Source organism: Scyliorhinus canicula, chromosome 15 (assembly GCF_902713615.1).
Source record: "Scyliorhinus canicula chromosome 15, sScyCan1.1, whole genome shotgun sequence".
NCBI classification, from domain to species: Eukaryota; Metazoa; Chordata; class Chondrichthyes; order Carcharhiniformes; family Scyliorhinidae; genus Scyliorhinus; species Scyliorhinus canicula.
Window position 1 is genome coordinate 44,275,428 of NC_052160.1, and position 18,312 is coordinate 44,293,739.

Consider the following 18,312-nt stretch of genomic DNA (forward strand, 5'->3'; position numbering starts at 1 on the left):
ATGCAAGTGCCTTAAAATTGGTTAAAAGTTTCACTTAGGTCCTACAGAGTATAGTTCAGTCCTAGTTCAACTTTGATGATGTATGAAGGGTGTCCCTTTGCAAACCTGAAACAATGTTCCCTTTACTGTGTGCATGGATATGGCTGTGCAGCAATTTGGAATGCACTGCATATTCAAATGAGTATGCTGCTAACAGCTTTGTCAGAATGCCGGGAGACATTTCCAACATAAGTCACAACTTTTTAAATTGTGAACTGACCATAGGCAAAAAAAGCAATGCTCAATAGATTTTGTAGCCACGAATATTTTGATGGATCATTGCCCTGAAAAGTAAATAATCTTGACATCTTTGCAGTCACTGGCATTCAAGTTGGTTTGGCATTCCATTTAAACTCACGAGTAGAAGGGGCCTAACTAGACAGGTTCTGGAAAAATACTCAGTGCCCTGTGCTGGTAAGCATAATGGGAGCATTGGTTCTCAGCCTACGTTCTCTGCAATTGTGTGTATCTCAAGGAAGCGAGCATGTATAATTTCAGATAGGCAGAATTGCTACTTGTGTGAAATCCTTGGTAGTTTGGTTTAGAGTCTCATTTTTAAAAAATAATTTTTATTGAAAAATTTTGAATTTATACAACAATAACGCATCATAGTAAAATACCAAAAATAACAATAATATTAACAATCATAAACATTCGCCCCACCTCCATGAACAACACAGCATTTTAACAACAACGCAAATTAACACAATATAAAGTTACAGAATAGACACTACAATAAGGAACACCACCCCCCCCCCCCCCCCCCCCCCCCGGTTGCTGCTGCTATTGACCAAGTTACCTATCTTTGAGCCAGGAAGTCCAGAAAAGGCTGCCATCGTTTATAGAACCCTTGTATTGATCCTCTCAGGGCAAATTTGACCCTTTCCAGTTTTATAAATCCCACCATGTCACTGATCCAGGTCTCCACACTTGGGGGCCTTGCATCCTTCCACTGTAGCAGAATCCTTCGTCGGGCTACTAGGGACGCAAAGGCCAGGATACCGGCCTCTTTCGCTTCCTGCACTCCCGGCTCTACCGCAACTCCAAAAATCGCGAGTCCCCACCCTGGTTTGACCCTGGATCCAACCACCCTCGACACCGTCCCCGCCACCCCCTTCCAGAATACTTCCAGTGCTGGGCATGCCCAGAACATATGGGCGTGGTTCGCTAGACTCCCCGAACATCTGGTGCACCTGTCCTCACCCCCAAAGAACCTATTCATCCTAGTCCCGGACATGTGGGCCCGGTGCAGCACCTTAAATTGGATGAGACTAAGCCTCACACAGGAAGAGGAAGAGTTGACTCTCTCCAAGGCATCCGCCCAAGTCCCGTCCTCTATCTGCTCCCCAAATTCCTCCTCCCATTTAGCCTTCAGCTCCTCCACTGACGACTCCTCCACCTCCTGTATTACCTTATAGATGTCAGACACCTTCCCCTCTCCGACCCACACCCCCGAAAGCACTCTGTCCATCGTCCCCCGCGACGGCAGCAGAGGGAATCCCTCTACCTGTCGCCTAGCAAACGCCTTTACCTGCAAGTATATGAACATGTTCCCTTGGGGAAGGCCAAATTTATCTTCCAGTTCCCCCACGCCCGCAAACCTCCCGCCAATAAACAGGTCCCTCAATTTGCTGATGCCCGCCCTTTGCCACCCCCTAAATCCCCCATCCTTGTTCCCCGGGATGAACCGATGGTTGCCACCCAGTGGAGCCTCTATTGAGCCCCCTGTTTCCCCCCGATGCCGTCTCCACTGTCCCCAGATTCTTAGGGTCGCCGCCACCACCGGGCTCGTGGTAAACCTCTTAGGGGAGAGCGGCAACGGTGCCGTTGCCATGGCACCCAGGCTCGTACTTCTACATGACGCCATCTCCATTCTTTTCCACGCCGCCCCTCCCCCCTCCATCACCCATTTACGCACCATTGACACATTGGCTGCCCAATAGTACCCCAGAAGGTTGGGCAGCGCCAGCCCGCCTCTATCCCTCCCTCGCTCCAGGAACACCCTCTTCACTCTCTGAGTCCCATGTGCCCACACAAAGCTCAAAATACAGCTAGTCACTCTCCTAAAGAAGGCCCTGGGGATAAAGATGGGCAGGCACTGAAAGAGGAACAAGAACCTCGGAAGCACCGTCATTTTGACGGACTGTACCCTCCCCGCCAACGATAATGGCAGCATGTCCCACCTCTTGAACTCCTCTTCCATCTGATCTACATGTCTGGTGAAGTTATGCTTGTGAAGAGTCCCCCAGCCCCTGGCCACCTGCACCCCCAGTTACCTAAAGCTCTCCCCTGCCCGCCTAAGCGGGAGCCTACCAATTCCTTCCTCCTGGTCTCCAGGGTGCACCACAAACACCTCGCTCTTGCCTAAATTTAATTTATAACCTGAAAAGGTCCCAAACTCAGCTAGCAACTCCATCACTCCTGGCATCCCTTCCACCGGGTCCGTCACATACAGTAACAGTTCATCGGCATACAACGACACCCTATGTTCCTCTCCACCTCGCACCAAGCCTCTCCACCTCTCTGAATCCCTCAACGCCATCGCCAGCGGCTCGATTGCCAGTGCAAACAACAAGGGGGACAAGGGGCAACCCTGCCTGGTCCCTCGGTAAAGCCGGAAGTACTCCGACCTCCTCCTATTCATGGCCACGCACGCCACTGGGGCCTCATATAGCAGCCTTACCCATCTAATGAACCCTTCACCAAATCCAAGCCTCCCCAACACCTCCCATAGGTACCCCCACTCCACTCTATCGAAGGCCTTCTCCGCATCCAGTGCCACCACTATCTCTGCCTCCCCCTCAATCGCCGGCATCATGATGACATTCAACAATCTCCGCACATTCGTGTTCAGCTGCCTTCCCTTCACGAAACCTGTCTGGTCCTCGTGCACAACCCCTGGCACATAGTCCTCTATCCTGGTGGCCAGGATTTTTGCCAGGACCTTAGCATCCACGTTGAGGAGAGATATGGGCCTGTATGAACCACACTGCTGGGGGTCCTTGTCCCTCTTTAAAATTAATGAGATCAGCGCCCGTGACATTGTCGGGGGCAAAGTCCCGCCTTCCCACGCTTCATTGAGTGTCCGCACCAGCAAGGGGCCCACAAGGTCCACAAACTTTTTATAAAATTCCACCGGGAACCCATCCGGCCCCGGTGCCTTCCCTGACTGCATCTGCCAGATCCCCTTAACTAGCTCCTCCAGCTCAATCGGCGCACCCAACCCCTCCACCTTCTCCTCCTGCACCTTCGGGAAAGAAAGCCCGTCAAGGAACTTCTCCATTCCCCTCCTCTCCCCCGTTGGCTCCGACTGGTACAATTCCCCGTAAAAGTCCTTGAAGACCTCATTCACCTCTACCCCCTTCCACACCACATTCCTACTCTTGTCTCTCACTCCAGCAATTTCCTTAGCCGCATCCCGCTTGCGGAGCTGATGAGCCAGCATCCTACTCGCCTTTTCACCATGTTCGTACACTGCCCCTTGTGCCTTCCTCCACTGTGCCTCCGCCTTTCTAGTGGTCAGAAAATCAAATTCAGCCTGCAGGCTGCGCCTCTCCCCCAACAGTCCCTCCTCTGGTGCCTCTGCATACCTCCTGTCCACCTCCAGCATCTTTCCCACCAGTCTATCCCTCTCACTCCTCTCCCTCCTCTCCCTGTGTGCCCGGATGGATATCAGCTCCCCACGAATCACTGCCTTCAGGGCTTCCCAGACCATCCCCACCTGAACCTCCCCCGTATCATTCACCTCGAGGTACCCCTCAATACTTGCCCGGACCCTCCTACACACCTCCTCCTCCACCAACAACCCCACATCCAACCGCCACAACGGACGTTGGTCCCGCACCTCCCCCATCTCCAACTCTATCCAATGCGGAGCGTGGTCGGAGATTGCAATGGCCGAATACTCGGCCTCCTCCACTCTCGGAATCAGTCCCCTACTCACCACGAAGAAATCTATCCGAGAGTAGACCCTATGTACGTGGGAGAAGAAAGAGTACTCGCGTGCCCTCGGCCTCACAAACCTCCATGGATCCACCCCACACATCTGATCCATAAACCCTCTCAGTACCTTGGCCGCCGCCGGCCTCCTACCCGTCCTAGAGCTGGACCGATCCAGTGAAGGATCCAACACCGTATTAAAGTCCCCCCCCATGATCAGACCTCCCGCCTCCAGATCCGGGACCCGTCCCAACATACGCCTCATAAAGCCCGCATCGTCCCAATTTGGGGCATACACACTAGCCAGTACCACCTTCTCTCCTTGTAGCCTGCCCCTAACCATAACATACCTACCCCCCTTATCCGCCACCACCTCCGATGCCTCAAACAACACATTTTTCCCCACCAGAATCGCCACTCCCCGGTTCTTCACATCCAACCCAGAGTGGAAAACCTGCCCCACCCATCCCTTCCTCAGGCGGACCTGGTCCGCCACCTTCAGGTGGGTCTCCTGAAGCATTGCCACATCTGCCTTTAGCCCCTTCAGGTGAGCCAGTACCTTCGACCGCTTCACCGGCCCATTCAACCGTTTAGAGTCTCTTTACCATGTTGATGGGCTTCTCTGTGTCAGATACCCAGCTGATCAAAAAGCAGTAACACTGTTAGTGTTTGAACTTTATGTTAAGCATACATATATATGTGTGTTACCTGATCTGTGCACCAATACCAAGTGGAAAGTACAGTTATTCCAAATATTACACCTGGCCAAGGATAGTCAGAATTAATAGGATCCTGAAAAATATGAAAGGCATCCTCTCTTGGAAAGCCACAGGTAGAGTTAGGAATATGGACAGTGGGGATGGTCATAAAGTACTTCTTCTTGAGGCCTGAGTAACCATCGACACGAATAAAAGCTATAAAACATAGATTTAGTTTACTGAACAAAAAATTTGTTATACTTTCATGCAATTCAATGAATACTGACATTGCGGCACACTAGTCATATATACTGTACATAATCAGTCTGTTACGGGGTGTTCAACAGAGTTTTAAAAATTGTTATTTCTATGAAATAATTTCCAATACATAATTTTCACTGGGAAGTTTTGTATGTAAATTGTGCTTTTATAAAATGTTTTCTTTCTTACTATTCCACAGTTAAACCTTCATTTCCAGTTAGCCCTGCTCTATTTCTCAAGTCAACAAGATGAGCAGGCAACTTGTTCTCCCATTGAAGTTGTTCTGACGTGAGAGAAGGCTGTGTGGGGAATTTTGGGTTTGAATTCCTGATGTCTGTTTCCAAACTATGGTGGGAAAACCTTGGTGGTGATCAACAAGGTGAGAAAAGTCTGTATCAGTACTGCTGATGTACTGCTTTCTATTTTAAGCAAGAAGTCATACAACACCAGGTTAAAGTCCAACAGGTTTGTTTTGAATCACCAGCTTTCGGAGCACTGCTCCTTCCTCAGGTGAATGAAGAGGTAAGTTCCAGAAACATTTTTTAGACAAAGTCACAGATGCAAGACGATACTTTGAATGCAAGTCTTTGCAGGTAATTAAGTTTTCAGGTACAGACGGAGCCCCTGGAGAGAGGGATAATCACAGGTTAAAGAGGTGTGAATTGTCTCAAGCCAGGACAGTTGGTAGGATTTTGTAAGCCCAGACCAGATGGTGGGGGGGTGAATGTAATGTGACATGAATCCAAGGTCCTGGTTGAGGCCATACTCATGTGTATGGAACTTGGCTATAGTATTTTAAGCACGTAGGACCAGGATTTTGAGTAGACTCAGGAAAATTTGACTTTTGCGCATTCTGAAATGCGTACATGATTCAAGTGTGACTTTGCCCAGGAATTTTGACTTTTCGCACAGGGGTTGGACTTGCAGTGCATTTTGCAGTTGAAATAGATCGAGTGGTGAGTCTGGATGAAGAGGCGGGCCATTCTTCAACACAGTTTCCAATGGCCCTCTAAATGTCATCCCACACCTATGTAAACCCATGACCGTCAGATCGCCCATGCCCCCTTAATCCCGCAATCACCACCATGCCATCCCAAGTCTCCTCACCCCACCCATTACTATGACCCCTCCAATCAAACAAGCCACCCCCATCAACCCTCACCACCCATCTTCCCTGCAACCAAAGGCACAGAACTTGAAATAGAAAGGAAGGAAAAAGAAAGAGAAATGTGAAACATGGATTCGAATTTCAAAGAGAAAGAAATGTGGGATAATTAGAACTGGACAGCAAAAGTTTTATATTACACAAACGGGGATGGTGGTAAATCTTAATGGCCAAAAAATAGCAAAAGTGTCAGTTCCGGTGAGAAAAATGTTGCAAACCCCACAGGTCCCATCGGCAGGAATTTTCATGGAATTTTGACCCTCTCAGACAAAAGTTTTTTTTCTTTTATTCGTTCACAGGACATGGGCGTCGCAGGCTGGGCTAGCATTTATTGCCCTCGCCTAATTGCCCTATAGGGTACTGTGGATCTGAAAAGGACATTTGTGAACAATGGTTTCATGATCATCATTAGACTTTTAATTCCAGATTTTCATTGAATTCAAATTTCATCATCTGCAGTGGCAGGATTTAAACCTGGGTTCCCAGAGCATTACTAGTCCAGTGACAGTACCACTATGCCACCACCTCCCCTCCATAGTCCAGTGACAATACCACGATGCCACCACCTCCCCTCCATAGTCCAGTGACAATATCACTATGCCACCACCTCCTCTCCCTTTTATTCACGTGAACTACACCATGCTCTTATACAAACAAAGAAAATAGGAGCAGGAGGCTATATGGCCTTTCGATCCTGCTCCACCATTCATTATGATCATGTCTGATTATCCAACTCAATATCCTAATCCCGCCTTTCTCCCATTTCCATTGATTCCCGTCACCTGAAGTACTATATCTAACTGCTTCATGAAATCATACAGGATGCGATCTACCTGCCATGTTGCGCCCTATTGGGGATGCAATGTGGCCGGTAGATGCCGGGAGACCCCTCATCCGGGATCTACCCAGCTTGCGACATCTCGCAAAATCTAACGGGTACTCATGTTGTGATCTGAATTCCGCCAATTGTGGGCGGGATCAGTATTTGGCAAATCTGCATATTAGAATGAGATAGCTCTCCTGATCTACTGAGGCCCTGGCATCTAGCCCCTTGACCTCGGAAACATCAGGTGAGTGCCGTTCAGTGCTAGTTCCCACACACAGGGGCCAGACAGACTTGCGGGGGGTGGTCTCTCAGGGGATTGGAGATCCCCAGGTGGTTGCCCTCTAGGCAAGGTGGTACCCTGGCACTACAGGTGCCACCTTGGCACTGCCAGCCTTGCACTACCATGGTGTCCAATGGCATTGGCAGGGTACCAGGCTGGTGGTGCGAGGCTGGCATTTTTCCCACACCAAGGATTGGGCTGGGAGTACCCTGCCCACGTGGGTGCAGGGGATCCTGAGAACCCACCCCTCATAGGTGAGTTGGGGCCTTGGGGGGTCCGTGGGTCATGTCAGGGGTTCAGGGGTTGAGATTTTAAAATGGCATCTCAATCTCCTCCTGCACTGAGGAGTTCCAGCAAGCGGAGCTCCACAGTACAAGAAACGGGACTAAGTGCTTTCTTGCCGGTGCGTTCCCCTCGGAGATTCTGGATTGCAACAAAGGTTCCCTTAGATGGCATGGTGTTTCTCGGCATTGCGAGCTTCAGGAAACACCTGGCTAAACACGCACACAGGAACCCCTGCAATATGGTTAGATCGTGCCCACAGTGTTTTGGCCTCAAGTGCTTTCTGTGGAAGTAAATTCCACAGGCCAACCACTCTTTTGGGGAAGAGATTTCCCCTCATCTCAGTCCTAGATGGTCTACCCCATATCCTCAGACAGTGAGCCTGGTTCTGGACACCCCCACCATCAGGAACATCCTTCTTGCATCTATCATGTCTAATCCTGTTAGAATTTTCTATGATATGAGATCTTCCCTCATTCTTCAGAATTCCAGCAAATACAATCCTAACTGACTCAATCTCTCCTCTTAGATCAGTCCTGCCTTCCCAGGAATCAGTGTGGTAAACCTTCACTGCACTCCCTCTGTAGAGCATCCTTCCCCAGGTAACGAGGCCAGAACTACACACAATTTTCCAGGTGTGGCCTCACCAAGGCCCCGTATAATTGCAGCAGGACAACCCTGCTCCTGTATTCAAATCCTCTCGCTATGAAGGCCAACATACCATTTTCCTTCTTTGTCACCTGCTGCACCTGTATGCTTACCTTCAACCACTTGAGTATGAGGACACCCAGAACTTGTTTCACATTCCCTTCTCCTAATTTATGGCCATTCAGATAATAATCTGTCTTCCTGTTTTTGCTACCAAAGCAGATAACCTCACATTTATCCAAATTATATTGCATCTGCCATTCATTTGCTCACTTACTCAACTTGAACAAATCACAATGAAGGATCTCTGCATCCTCCCACCCAGCATTTTGGCAACTGCAAATTTGGAGATATTACATTTCATTCCCTCATGCAAATCATTAATATATATTGTGAATGCTGGGGCACCGTTCCCTGGTACCCCACTAGTCACTACCTGCCATTTGGAAAAAGACCCATTTATTCCTATTCATTGTTTCCTGTCTGCCAACCAGTTTTCTATCCATCTCAATACACCACCCCTAATCCCATGGGCTTTAATTGTACATGCCGATCTCTTATGTAAGATTTTGTCAAAAGCCTCTGAAAGTACAAATAAGCCATATCCGTCGGCTCCTCTTCCTCAACTCTACTTGTTACATACTCAAAGAATTCCAGTAGATTTGTCAAATGTGAATTCCCTTTCATAAAGCCATGCTGACTCTGTCTGATCCTGCCACTGTTTTTTAAGTGCTCTGCTATAAAATCCCTAATAATGGATTCTAGAATTTTCCACACTACCAACGTCAGGCTTACTGATCTGTAATTCCCCATTTTCTCTCTACCTCCATTTTTAAATAGTGGGTTTACATTAGCTACCCTTCAAACTGTAGGAACTGTTCTAAAGTTAATAGAATCTTGGAAAATGCCCACCAGTACATCCACTATTTCTAGAGCCAATTCCTTAAGTACACTGGGATGTAAATTATCTGGCCCTGGGGATTGATTGGCCTTAATCCCATCAATTTTCCCAATACCATTTCTCTACTCATGCTGATCTTCTTCAGTTCCTCCCTCTCACTAAACTCTGTGTTTCCCAATATTTCTGGTATGTTATTTGTGTCCTCCTTTGTGAAGACAGAACCCAAAGTATATATTTAGTTGGTCAGCCATTTCTTTGTTCCCCATTTTAAATTCCCCTGTTTCTGTCTGTAAGGGACCTACATTTGTCTTCTTTTTCTTCACATACCTAGAGAAGATTTTACAGTCAGTTTTTATGTTCCCCGCAAGCTTACTCTCCTACTCTATTTTCCCTTTCTTAATCAATCCCTTGGTTCTCCATTGCTGAATTCTAAACTCCTCCCAATCTTCAGATCTGTTGTTTTTCTTGACCAGTTTATATGCTTCTTCCTTGGATCTAATACTATCTCTAATTTCCCTTGTAAGCCATGGTTTGCCAGCTTTCCCATTTTAATTTTGTGCCAGACAGGAATAAACAATTATTGCAGTTCATTCAGGTGTTCCTTGAATGTTTGCCATTGCCTATCCACTATCATCCCTTTAAGTAATGCTCCCAATACATCACAACTAACTTGTGCCTCATATCATCTTAGTTTCCTTTATTTAGATTCAGGGCCTTAATCGCAGAATCACGTTGATGAAAATTCTATCATATATGGTTGCTCATCCCCAAGGGGTCTCACACAACTAGATTACCAATGTTTCCTCTCTCATTACACAATACCCAGTCTAGGATGGCCTGTTTTCTAGTTGGTTCCTCAACTTATTGAGCCAGAAAACCATCCCGTGTACACACCAGGAATTCCTCCTCAATAGTATTGTGATTAATTTGATTTGCCCAATGCAGATTAAAGTCACCCATAATTACACATGTTTCTTTATCGGATTCATTTCTAATTTAAGTTTAATGCCACTCCCAACATCACCACTACAATTTGGGGATCTATATACAAACCCGACAAAGATTTTTTGCTCCTTGGTGTTTCTCAGCTTTACCCATACAGGTCCACATTGTCAGAGCTAATATCTACTGCATTAATTGCCTCTTTAAGCAGCAATGCAACTCCACCACTTTTTCCTTTTTGACTGTCCTTCCTAAATACCGAATACCCCTGAATGTTCAATTCCCATCCCTGGTCACCTTGTAGCCATGTCTCCGAATCGTGACTATATCATACCCGTTTACATCTATTTGTGCGATTAATCCATCCACTTTATGCTCCGCATGTTAAAACACAAAGCCTTAAGGCTTATCTTTTTAACATTACTTGTCCCGTTCCCACTGTTTTTCACTGTGGCCCTGTTTGAATCTGGCCCTTGGTTTCTCTGCCTTTCACTTTTCTTATTCCCCTTTCTGCCTTTTTTTTGTCGTCCTTGATTCCCCCTCCTATTACTCCTTGCATAAGTTCCCATCCCCCTGCCAATTTAATTTAAACCCTCTAGAATCACTTCAGCAAATATTCCCCCTAGGACATCACCTGCCCAGGTGTAACCCGTCCACTTTGTACTGGTCCCACCTCGTCCAGAACCGTTCCCAATGTCCCAGGAATCTGAAACCCTCCACCTCACACAATCTCTTCAGCCACATTCATCTGATATACCCTGCTATTGGCATTGGCAGTAATCCTGAGATCACTACCTTTGATGTCCAACTTCTCAGCTTTTTTCCCAACTCCCTATATTCTGCTTTTAGGAACTCATCCCTTTTTTTACCTACGTCGTTTATGCCAATGTGTACCATGAGCATTGGCTGTTTACCCTCCCCCTCCAGATGTCCTGAAACCACTCAGAGACATCCTTGACCCCAGCACCAGGGAGGCAACATACATCCTGCAATATATTTTGTGACCACAGAAACACCTATCTATGCCCCTTACATTTGAATCCCCCGTAACTATTGCATTCTCACACTTTTCACCCCTCCCCTCTGCGGCAGAACCAAACATGGTGCAGCGAATTTGGTTGCTGCTGCCCTTCCCTCAACAGTATCCAAAGCGGGAGATCTGTTTTGCAGGAGAATGGCAACTTAAGAATCCTGCACTGCGTTCCTCGCCCTCTTGCTCGGCCTGCTGGTCAGCCATTCCCTTCCTGTCTGTGGAATTCCCTTCCTGCCTATGGTGGCCTCCCGCTGATTCGCTCACCCTGGGAAAACGTAATCATTGCAATCATTGTCGAGCTCCATTCAAATGCCTCCGCAGCACTCTATAGCACTTGTTCCAGATCCAACTGAGGTGATGGCAGCCAGGAAGCCAGCTCCATAATTCACTGAAGGAGGCCTGACCAGACTACTGGCTGAAGTCCAGAAGTGGGACCTCCTGTGCTCGCATTCCTGAAGGCGTCCCTCCAGCAAGGTGACCAACCCTGCCTGGAAAACTATGCTAGCTCCCTCCAGAAGAGCACGGTGCAGCAGTGCCGGAAAAAAACGTGCGCTCAAGGGAAATCTGCCACCTCCCGTCTCTCTCTGCACCACTTGACCAATCCCTCGTGCCACCAAGGTGACCTGTCACCCAGCCACTTTGCAGGATGCCCACCTGCCTTCTTCCCACCCCCTCCAATTGCCAGAGGTGCCCCCATAGTCTCTACTCTGTTCCTCACATCCCTGCTCCCACTCCAGTCCCACGCAAGACACTGGCAGGACCCCTGCCTACAATCTTTGCATCTGTCTCTCCGCAGGACAAAATCGAGCACAACAGGTGTGAGGTTACAACCACCCGAAATGATGTGCACCCTCACTGCATGTAAGGAAGCAGCCCTTGAGCTGGCCAGCAAGTGAAAGTGAGAATCCTAAACATACAGCCATTCCTCAAACCTCTCACATCATGTCTCACATTCTCCATGATGGACTAATGCCATCTCCCTTCCCTTGCAGGGCAATCAGACAAACAGCCTGGTCCATCCGCATGCCCTCTGGATTGCACTGGCCTGAGCAGCTCAGAGGAGGAATTCTCAGACATCACCATAGAAGAGGCGTCACTCGCACCCTCCACTAACACAGATAATAATAATATTTATTATTGTCACAAGTAGGCTTACATTAACATTGCAATGAAGTTACTGTGAAAATCCCCTAGTCGTCATGTTCTGGCACCTATTCAGGTACACAGAGGGAGAATTCAGAATGTCCATATTCATCTGATATACCCTACTATTGGCATTGGCAGTAATCCTGAGATCACTACCATTGAGGTCCAACTTCTCAGCTTTCTTCCCAACTCCCTGTATTCTGCTTCCCCTAACAAACACGTCTTTTGAGACTTGTGGGAGGAAACCGGAGAACCCAGAGGAAACACATGCAGGGAAGAACGTGCAGACTCCACACAGACAGTGACCCATGCAGGAATCGAACCCGGGACCCTGGCGCTGTGAAGCAACAGTGCTAACCACTGTGCTACCATGCCACCCAAAGGTGGTGCTATACCCACCCCAAACAATTGTGCTTATGATGGGGAGGGAGCAAGTTATTGAAGGCACTCTCCCTCAGGTTTGCAAGCTTTTTCGAAAGGAAAGAGAGGACATGGAGAAGGCCCCCCCCCAAAAGAAAAACCCAAAAGATTCTTCTTTTCTCAAGCCTTTTTACAAAGCAAGGTCAGAAGAAATCCTTGGAGTTTCCAGCTCCAACTTCTTTATGAAAAGGCAGTTTAGCAGCAGCAGAGACCAGGGCAGCAGCAGGAAGCAACAGAGACAGCACTTGCCACAGCTAATTTGATGCTTCAGTCAGAGGCAGTGATATATTTCATTGTCACAATTTAGTTGTCAATGCAGGGCAAGGTAGCTTATCAGGCAAATGATTGCCTCTTGTGGCAAATGAGGCAAAGCTGATTAGAGTAAAGCCTGAAATTAGCATGACAAGCACATACCTAGAGGGCACCCTCATTCACAACCAACTTCCTGACAGCCAAATTTCCCATTGAATTGAAATTCCATATCGCTTAACCTCTTTGTCCTCACAGTGCTGCCTGAGTGTGGGGTTCTACTCACATTGCAGTCGTGTTCCCCAAGTGAGAGGGTCTTCATTCCTCATGAGGCATGAATGCAACCCATTCCTGAGTCCCTCACTCTACCCTTGTAGTCTGACTCTAATGGAACCCCACCCAAGAACCTCATAGTCGCCCCCAGTGCTGATCCTCAGAATTCACCTCTCCACACCAACTTTTCAGCTCCTACTGAGGACGGGCACTCCCTCAGTCATAATTTGCCCACAAGCCCAGCAAGGAGGACACAGGAAGCATTTCTTGCATGCCAGCCTCCAACCCCTTAAAACAAGGGGCTCCCAAAATGAAGGGAGCTAAGGCCTGCAAGCAACCCCTCCCCCTGAGATTGAGAGACTGAACCCCATCCCCGGTCCCGAGTTGAACTTGCCTGTGTCCCCGACATCCTCTCTAGTGTACCTAAGCATTGAAGACCCTGGAGATCCACAGCTTCCTGAAAGCTCACCTTCAATATCCCCCTCAGAGGTGAGGCCCCAGGTTCATATTTATGTAAATCTGTTGTTCAGTGAGAGCTGTAGGTCTGGAGTGAGTCCTTGCCAATGATATGCTAATGTTTTAAAATAGGTTCCCTGGCTCCCTCTGTGTCATTCGCATCAGCGAGGGGAGGTGAAAATCGCAAATCCCAATTATGCATTTATCGATTCTCTCTGGACTTTGAGCCTGCATCGTGTTCCTCAGTGGCTAGTGTGGACTCAGAATTGCCCCCGATTATTCAGGCTTAGCGCCTGGTTTGGATTTGACAAAGAATATAAATTAGTGCCTAAATTCAGCGAGGAATGAGTTGAAATGCATTTTGTGTAATTTGAGGAAATGTACTGCAGAGTATGTTCATAATAAAAGTTTGGAGATATACTCATCACTTTAGGACAACAGACTGGTGACTCTGATACAGTGGAAATTGATGTTCTCAATGTCCGTGAATTATTTCCAGAGGCCTAAAGGCAGAACTGTGGAAATTTAAGGAAGAAACAGTGTCAGACGTTTGTAGAATTTGCCAGAGAAAAGGAAATTGTGGTATAAGTTGATGAATATTGAACCAGACTTTCACAACTGTAGAGAGGCTGATGGTAATGGAAGAACTTAAAAATAGTGTCCCATAGGAATATGATCCCGCTTTGAAGAACAGAAAGTTTCGAAAGATGAAGGAGACTGCAGTAATGGCAGATCTGGGGTTGGATTTTCCGTTTTCGGGACTATGTTGCCACGCCGTCGTGAAAACCGTGGTCTTTTACGCCAGGAAAACTGTCTTGCAGGGAGCTGGCAGGCAGCTGTCATGGAGCTCGCAGCTGTCGATACGGTCCCCCGAACTTCCGGGTCAGAGGCCGCACATGCACATGGCGGCGGCCTCCAGCGGCTGCGCCATGCTCCATGGCGGAGTCAGCCTGTGGACATGGACCGCAAAAATAGTGCCCCGCATCGGCCGCTTGCCCGCCCAGACCACATGCACACATAGCCCCCAGTCCCGAACGAAGCACCCTCAGCCCTCCGATCGGCCCTCCCCTTACTGTGACGGCCCAGGACTGAGTCCACGGCCGCCATGCGAGTTTCCTGAGCGGCAGGACCAGATTACAACCACGCCGTCGGGAATTCGGCCGGTCAGGCACGGAGAATAGCGGACGGTCCTCAGGCAATGGCCTGAGGTGGTGGATACTCGGCACGGCATACTCTCCGAGTACTCTGCTTTTCGGGGGGTGGAGAACCAGCGGCAGTCACGATTTCGTGTGGGAAAACGGGATACTCCACCGTCATCGAACGCGATTTCGGGGTGCGGAGAATCCAGCCCCTTGTCTCACAAACATGTTAGCAACCAGCAGACCTTTGTTTGTCAACTCACAGAGATACTGGAGAGAGATCATAAGGAAAATGGCCCAGGGGAGAACAGACCCTCTTTGGAGTAATAAGAGAGACAGTCGGTAGTTAAGGTTGATTCAAGGGCACTAACGTGTTATCTTGGTCATAAAAAGGAGCATGTGAAAGCTAAATATTGAAAATTAAAAAGCAAGACCGCAGAATTTTTAAGGGTGTACATTGCCCTTCAACAAAATGGTGTCTCATGGAGTAAAACTGGTGAAAAACCTATAGGGTGCGATTCTCCGGAAAGAGCTCTAAGTGTGGTAGTGAGTAGGAACTGCCGCGAGCTTCCCGGCGCTCAGCCCAGCGAGGCTGGCAAAATTACTCAACGTTAATTGGTCCATTTAACAAGGCCCCCACGGGCTTCTTGCTGCAAATGAAGGCTCGCCAGCTGATTCGCCGGGACCGCCCTCGCCAACCCCCCCGCTAACAGGGTCGAGCAGCACTTAAACAACTCTTGCACAGCCAACCCCAGTCAGCTCGCAAACATGGCACCAAGAAGACTCGCCCCAAGATTTGGCAATGTGAAACTGGCCAGTATCCTAGACATGGTGGAGGCCAGGAGGGATGTCCTGTTCCCCTGAGGGTTCCAGAGGGTGAGCCACAGGGCAGACAGTGCTGCCTGTGATGAGGTGGCAGGGGCTGGAAGCTCTGGGAATGTGACCAGGAAGACTGCACTCCAGATCCGTAAAATGGTCAATGACCTACACAGTACAGATGAGTCGACACCAAGACCTGCCCCCCCCCCCCCCCAACAGAGACCTTTCCACCCCCACGCGAACATACCCCCCAACTCTCCATGCGGCCCACAATTCTCCCTTCACCACCCCTCTCCCTTCAACCCCCCTCAACCATTCCTTCACCCCCACCCCCAACTACTGTGAACCACGCATGCGGCTATTGATGCCCTCTCTGTGTCTCCGCACGAGAGGCTCTTGCACAATCGTCGGGAGACGGCCCTGACTGGCAGCGGAGTGCCGGACATAAGAATCCTCACCACCTTCAAGGAATGGGCCCTTTAGGGACTGGGGCAGCCGAGGACAGGGCGGTCACCAACGCAGAGGTTAGTGGAAGCCGCAGAGGTGAGGAACCACCGGGCCCACCCGGAGAACTTGTAAAACGTAAGTTGTTATTGTCTTACTGACTGACCCATCCGTCCTACTGACCACATGTCCATTCTCCCACAGATCCTCCAGTCGAAGGCGCCGGCCCATCCTGGGTGGTCCCCTCTCCAGCCTCTCATGAGACAACCTCAGAGGAGAGTTCTGGGGAAGACACGATTGATACGTCACGGCAGTCATCCCCACCATTCACCATGAAGATACATCCACCTCGGTGGGAAATGTTTGTCAGGCTTCTGGGCACAATCTGGTGAGCACCACACAGCTGCTGATGCACATCAGGTGGAGGTATAAATCAGCCTGATGCTGAGCCTCTGGTACAGGGTTGCCCAGAGCTGATGGAGACGTTAGCGTGCGGTCAGGATATTCAGAGGGAGACGTCACCGACACTCCAGCAGGTCTATACCTGACTGAAGAAGTCCCAGAGGCTACGAGCGCAGATGTCGCTGGCAATGCGTGGCACTGAAGCCAACACTGCTAGGGTGGCAACTACAGTGGAGAGCCTTTTGCACGCCGTCGACACCATTAGTGAAGGTGACCACGGTGTCATGCAGTCAGTGACGACCCTGGTTGAGGGTCTCGGCAGAATGTCCGACTCCCTGAGGGATGTTACCCAGTTCCAGGCTGACCTGAACAGTGCTGCGGTATATGTGCCCCTCACAGATGGGAGTGGCCGAGGCGCTGCGGAGCTTGTCCCAGTTACATTGAGCATTGCCAAGGCAGTGCACAGCATGGCCCAATCTGAGGAGCATCTCCGAGGACGTCACAACGATGGTGCAGACATCTGGGAGCCGCCAGGGCTGGCAGAGCCAGATGATGCAGGGGCAGCCAGGGCTCAAACCAGCTGCCCCTCCATCCCAAGATGAACCCCAGGGTCCTATGGGCATCTCATGGAGTGGCAAAGGTGGCCACCAGCTCTCCCACATTACACCACTCGGGTAACGCCACGTCTTGAGGTCGGCACACTAGACAGGGCGGCGCAGCTGTGCATGTGGCAACGACAATTGCGGCAGGGCCCTCCTGTCCCAGCGCCCCCAGAGGACGACCGCCAGGGGCATTGAAAGCCATGGGACAAGGTAAGGAGCTGACTGCCTCCACCTCAGATGTACATCCTGGGGCGATACCTGGACATAGCAGTAGAGTTAGGAAGGCCAAGCACATCAAAGATCAGCGAGGCATTGGGGGAGGAGGAAGAAGGTGGGGGGGTAAGTAGGGGGTGAGGGGGAGGTGAGGGGTAGTGGGGAGAGTGAGGCAGCACCATCGAGTCAGTGGGAATTGTATGAAACCTTCAACACATTAAAAAGATTTGAGCACAAACAGTACAACATCCCTGTCACTTTCCTCCACGATACGGGCTGACCGCCAAACACTTGCTCCATCTCTCCAGGCATCTCCCCCTCCCATGGCACATCACCTGCAGGTGATGAGTATTAGCGAGCACTCAGCAGGCAGGCAGGGGTCAGATTGGCATAAATTAAGAAACACTGGTGCTCAGCTCTCAGGGGTTATCATCAACCCCCTACCCTTAACAGTGACCCGCTGACGGTGCTAACACAGTCCCAGCACCCTGAAGTGATGTGACACATACCCTGGGAAGGTGGGAAATAGGGGTGGTAGGTGGGTAAGGTATTGATCATAGAGCAGGCCACGCCCTATGTGAAGGGGTAAGTATGAGGGCCTCCCTAGACCTCTTGGCTTTCTGGACCCTCGCCGCCAGTGCCTGCCCTGCAGCCTCTCCTTGGATTGTCCTCCAGCCCCTGCTGGCCCGGCGCCCCCTCATCATCCTCCTCTGAGGTGGCCACATGTTCCTCATCTCCAGCCTCCAGCACATCACCCCGCTGCTGTGCCAAGTTGTGGAGGACACAGCAGACCACCACAAAGTGGCTGACCATCCAGGGGTATACTGCAGGGCACCCCCGTAGTGGTCAAGGCAATGGAACCCCATTTTGAGCAGACTGATGCACCGCTCAATGACAGCCCGAGTGGCCACATGGGCCTCATTGGCTTGGGTCTCCACTTCGGTCTCTGGCCTCCATACTGGCGTCATTAGCCAGGTCCTTAGCAGATACTCCTTATCCCTCAAGAGCAGCTGTCCTTTCTGGTGTGGTCCTCGAAGAGGCTGGGGATGACTGACTGCCCAGGATGTAACTGTCGTGCACACTACCCGGGAAGCGTGCACACATGTGCATGATCTTCATGTGGTGGTTGTGGTGA

General features: G+C 49.7%; 1 protein-coding gene across 2 annotated transcripts in view; it reads right to left on the minus strand.

Moving 5' to 3' along the window:
- The window catches only part of LOC119978732 (sodium/myo-inositol cotransporter 2-like), a 265,078-nt gene that overhangs the window by 108,180 nt on the left and 138,586 nt on the right, over window positions 1-18,312 (minus strand). For both annotated transcript variants that reach the window (XM_038820565.1, XM_038820564.1), the window contains one exon: window positions 4,687-4,892. In XM_038820565.1, the coding sequence (XP_038676493.1) occupies window positions 4,687-4,892 (206 nt within the window). The remainder of the gene's footprint in view (window positions 1-4,686; window positions 4,893-18,312) is intronic.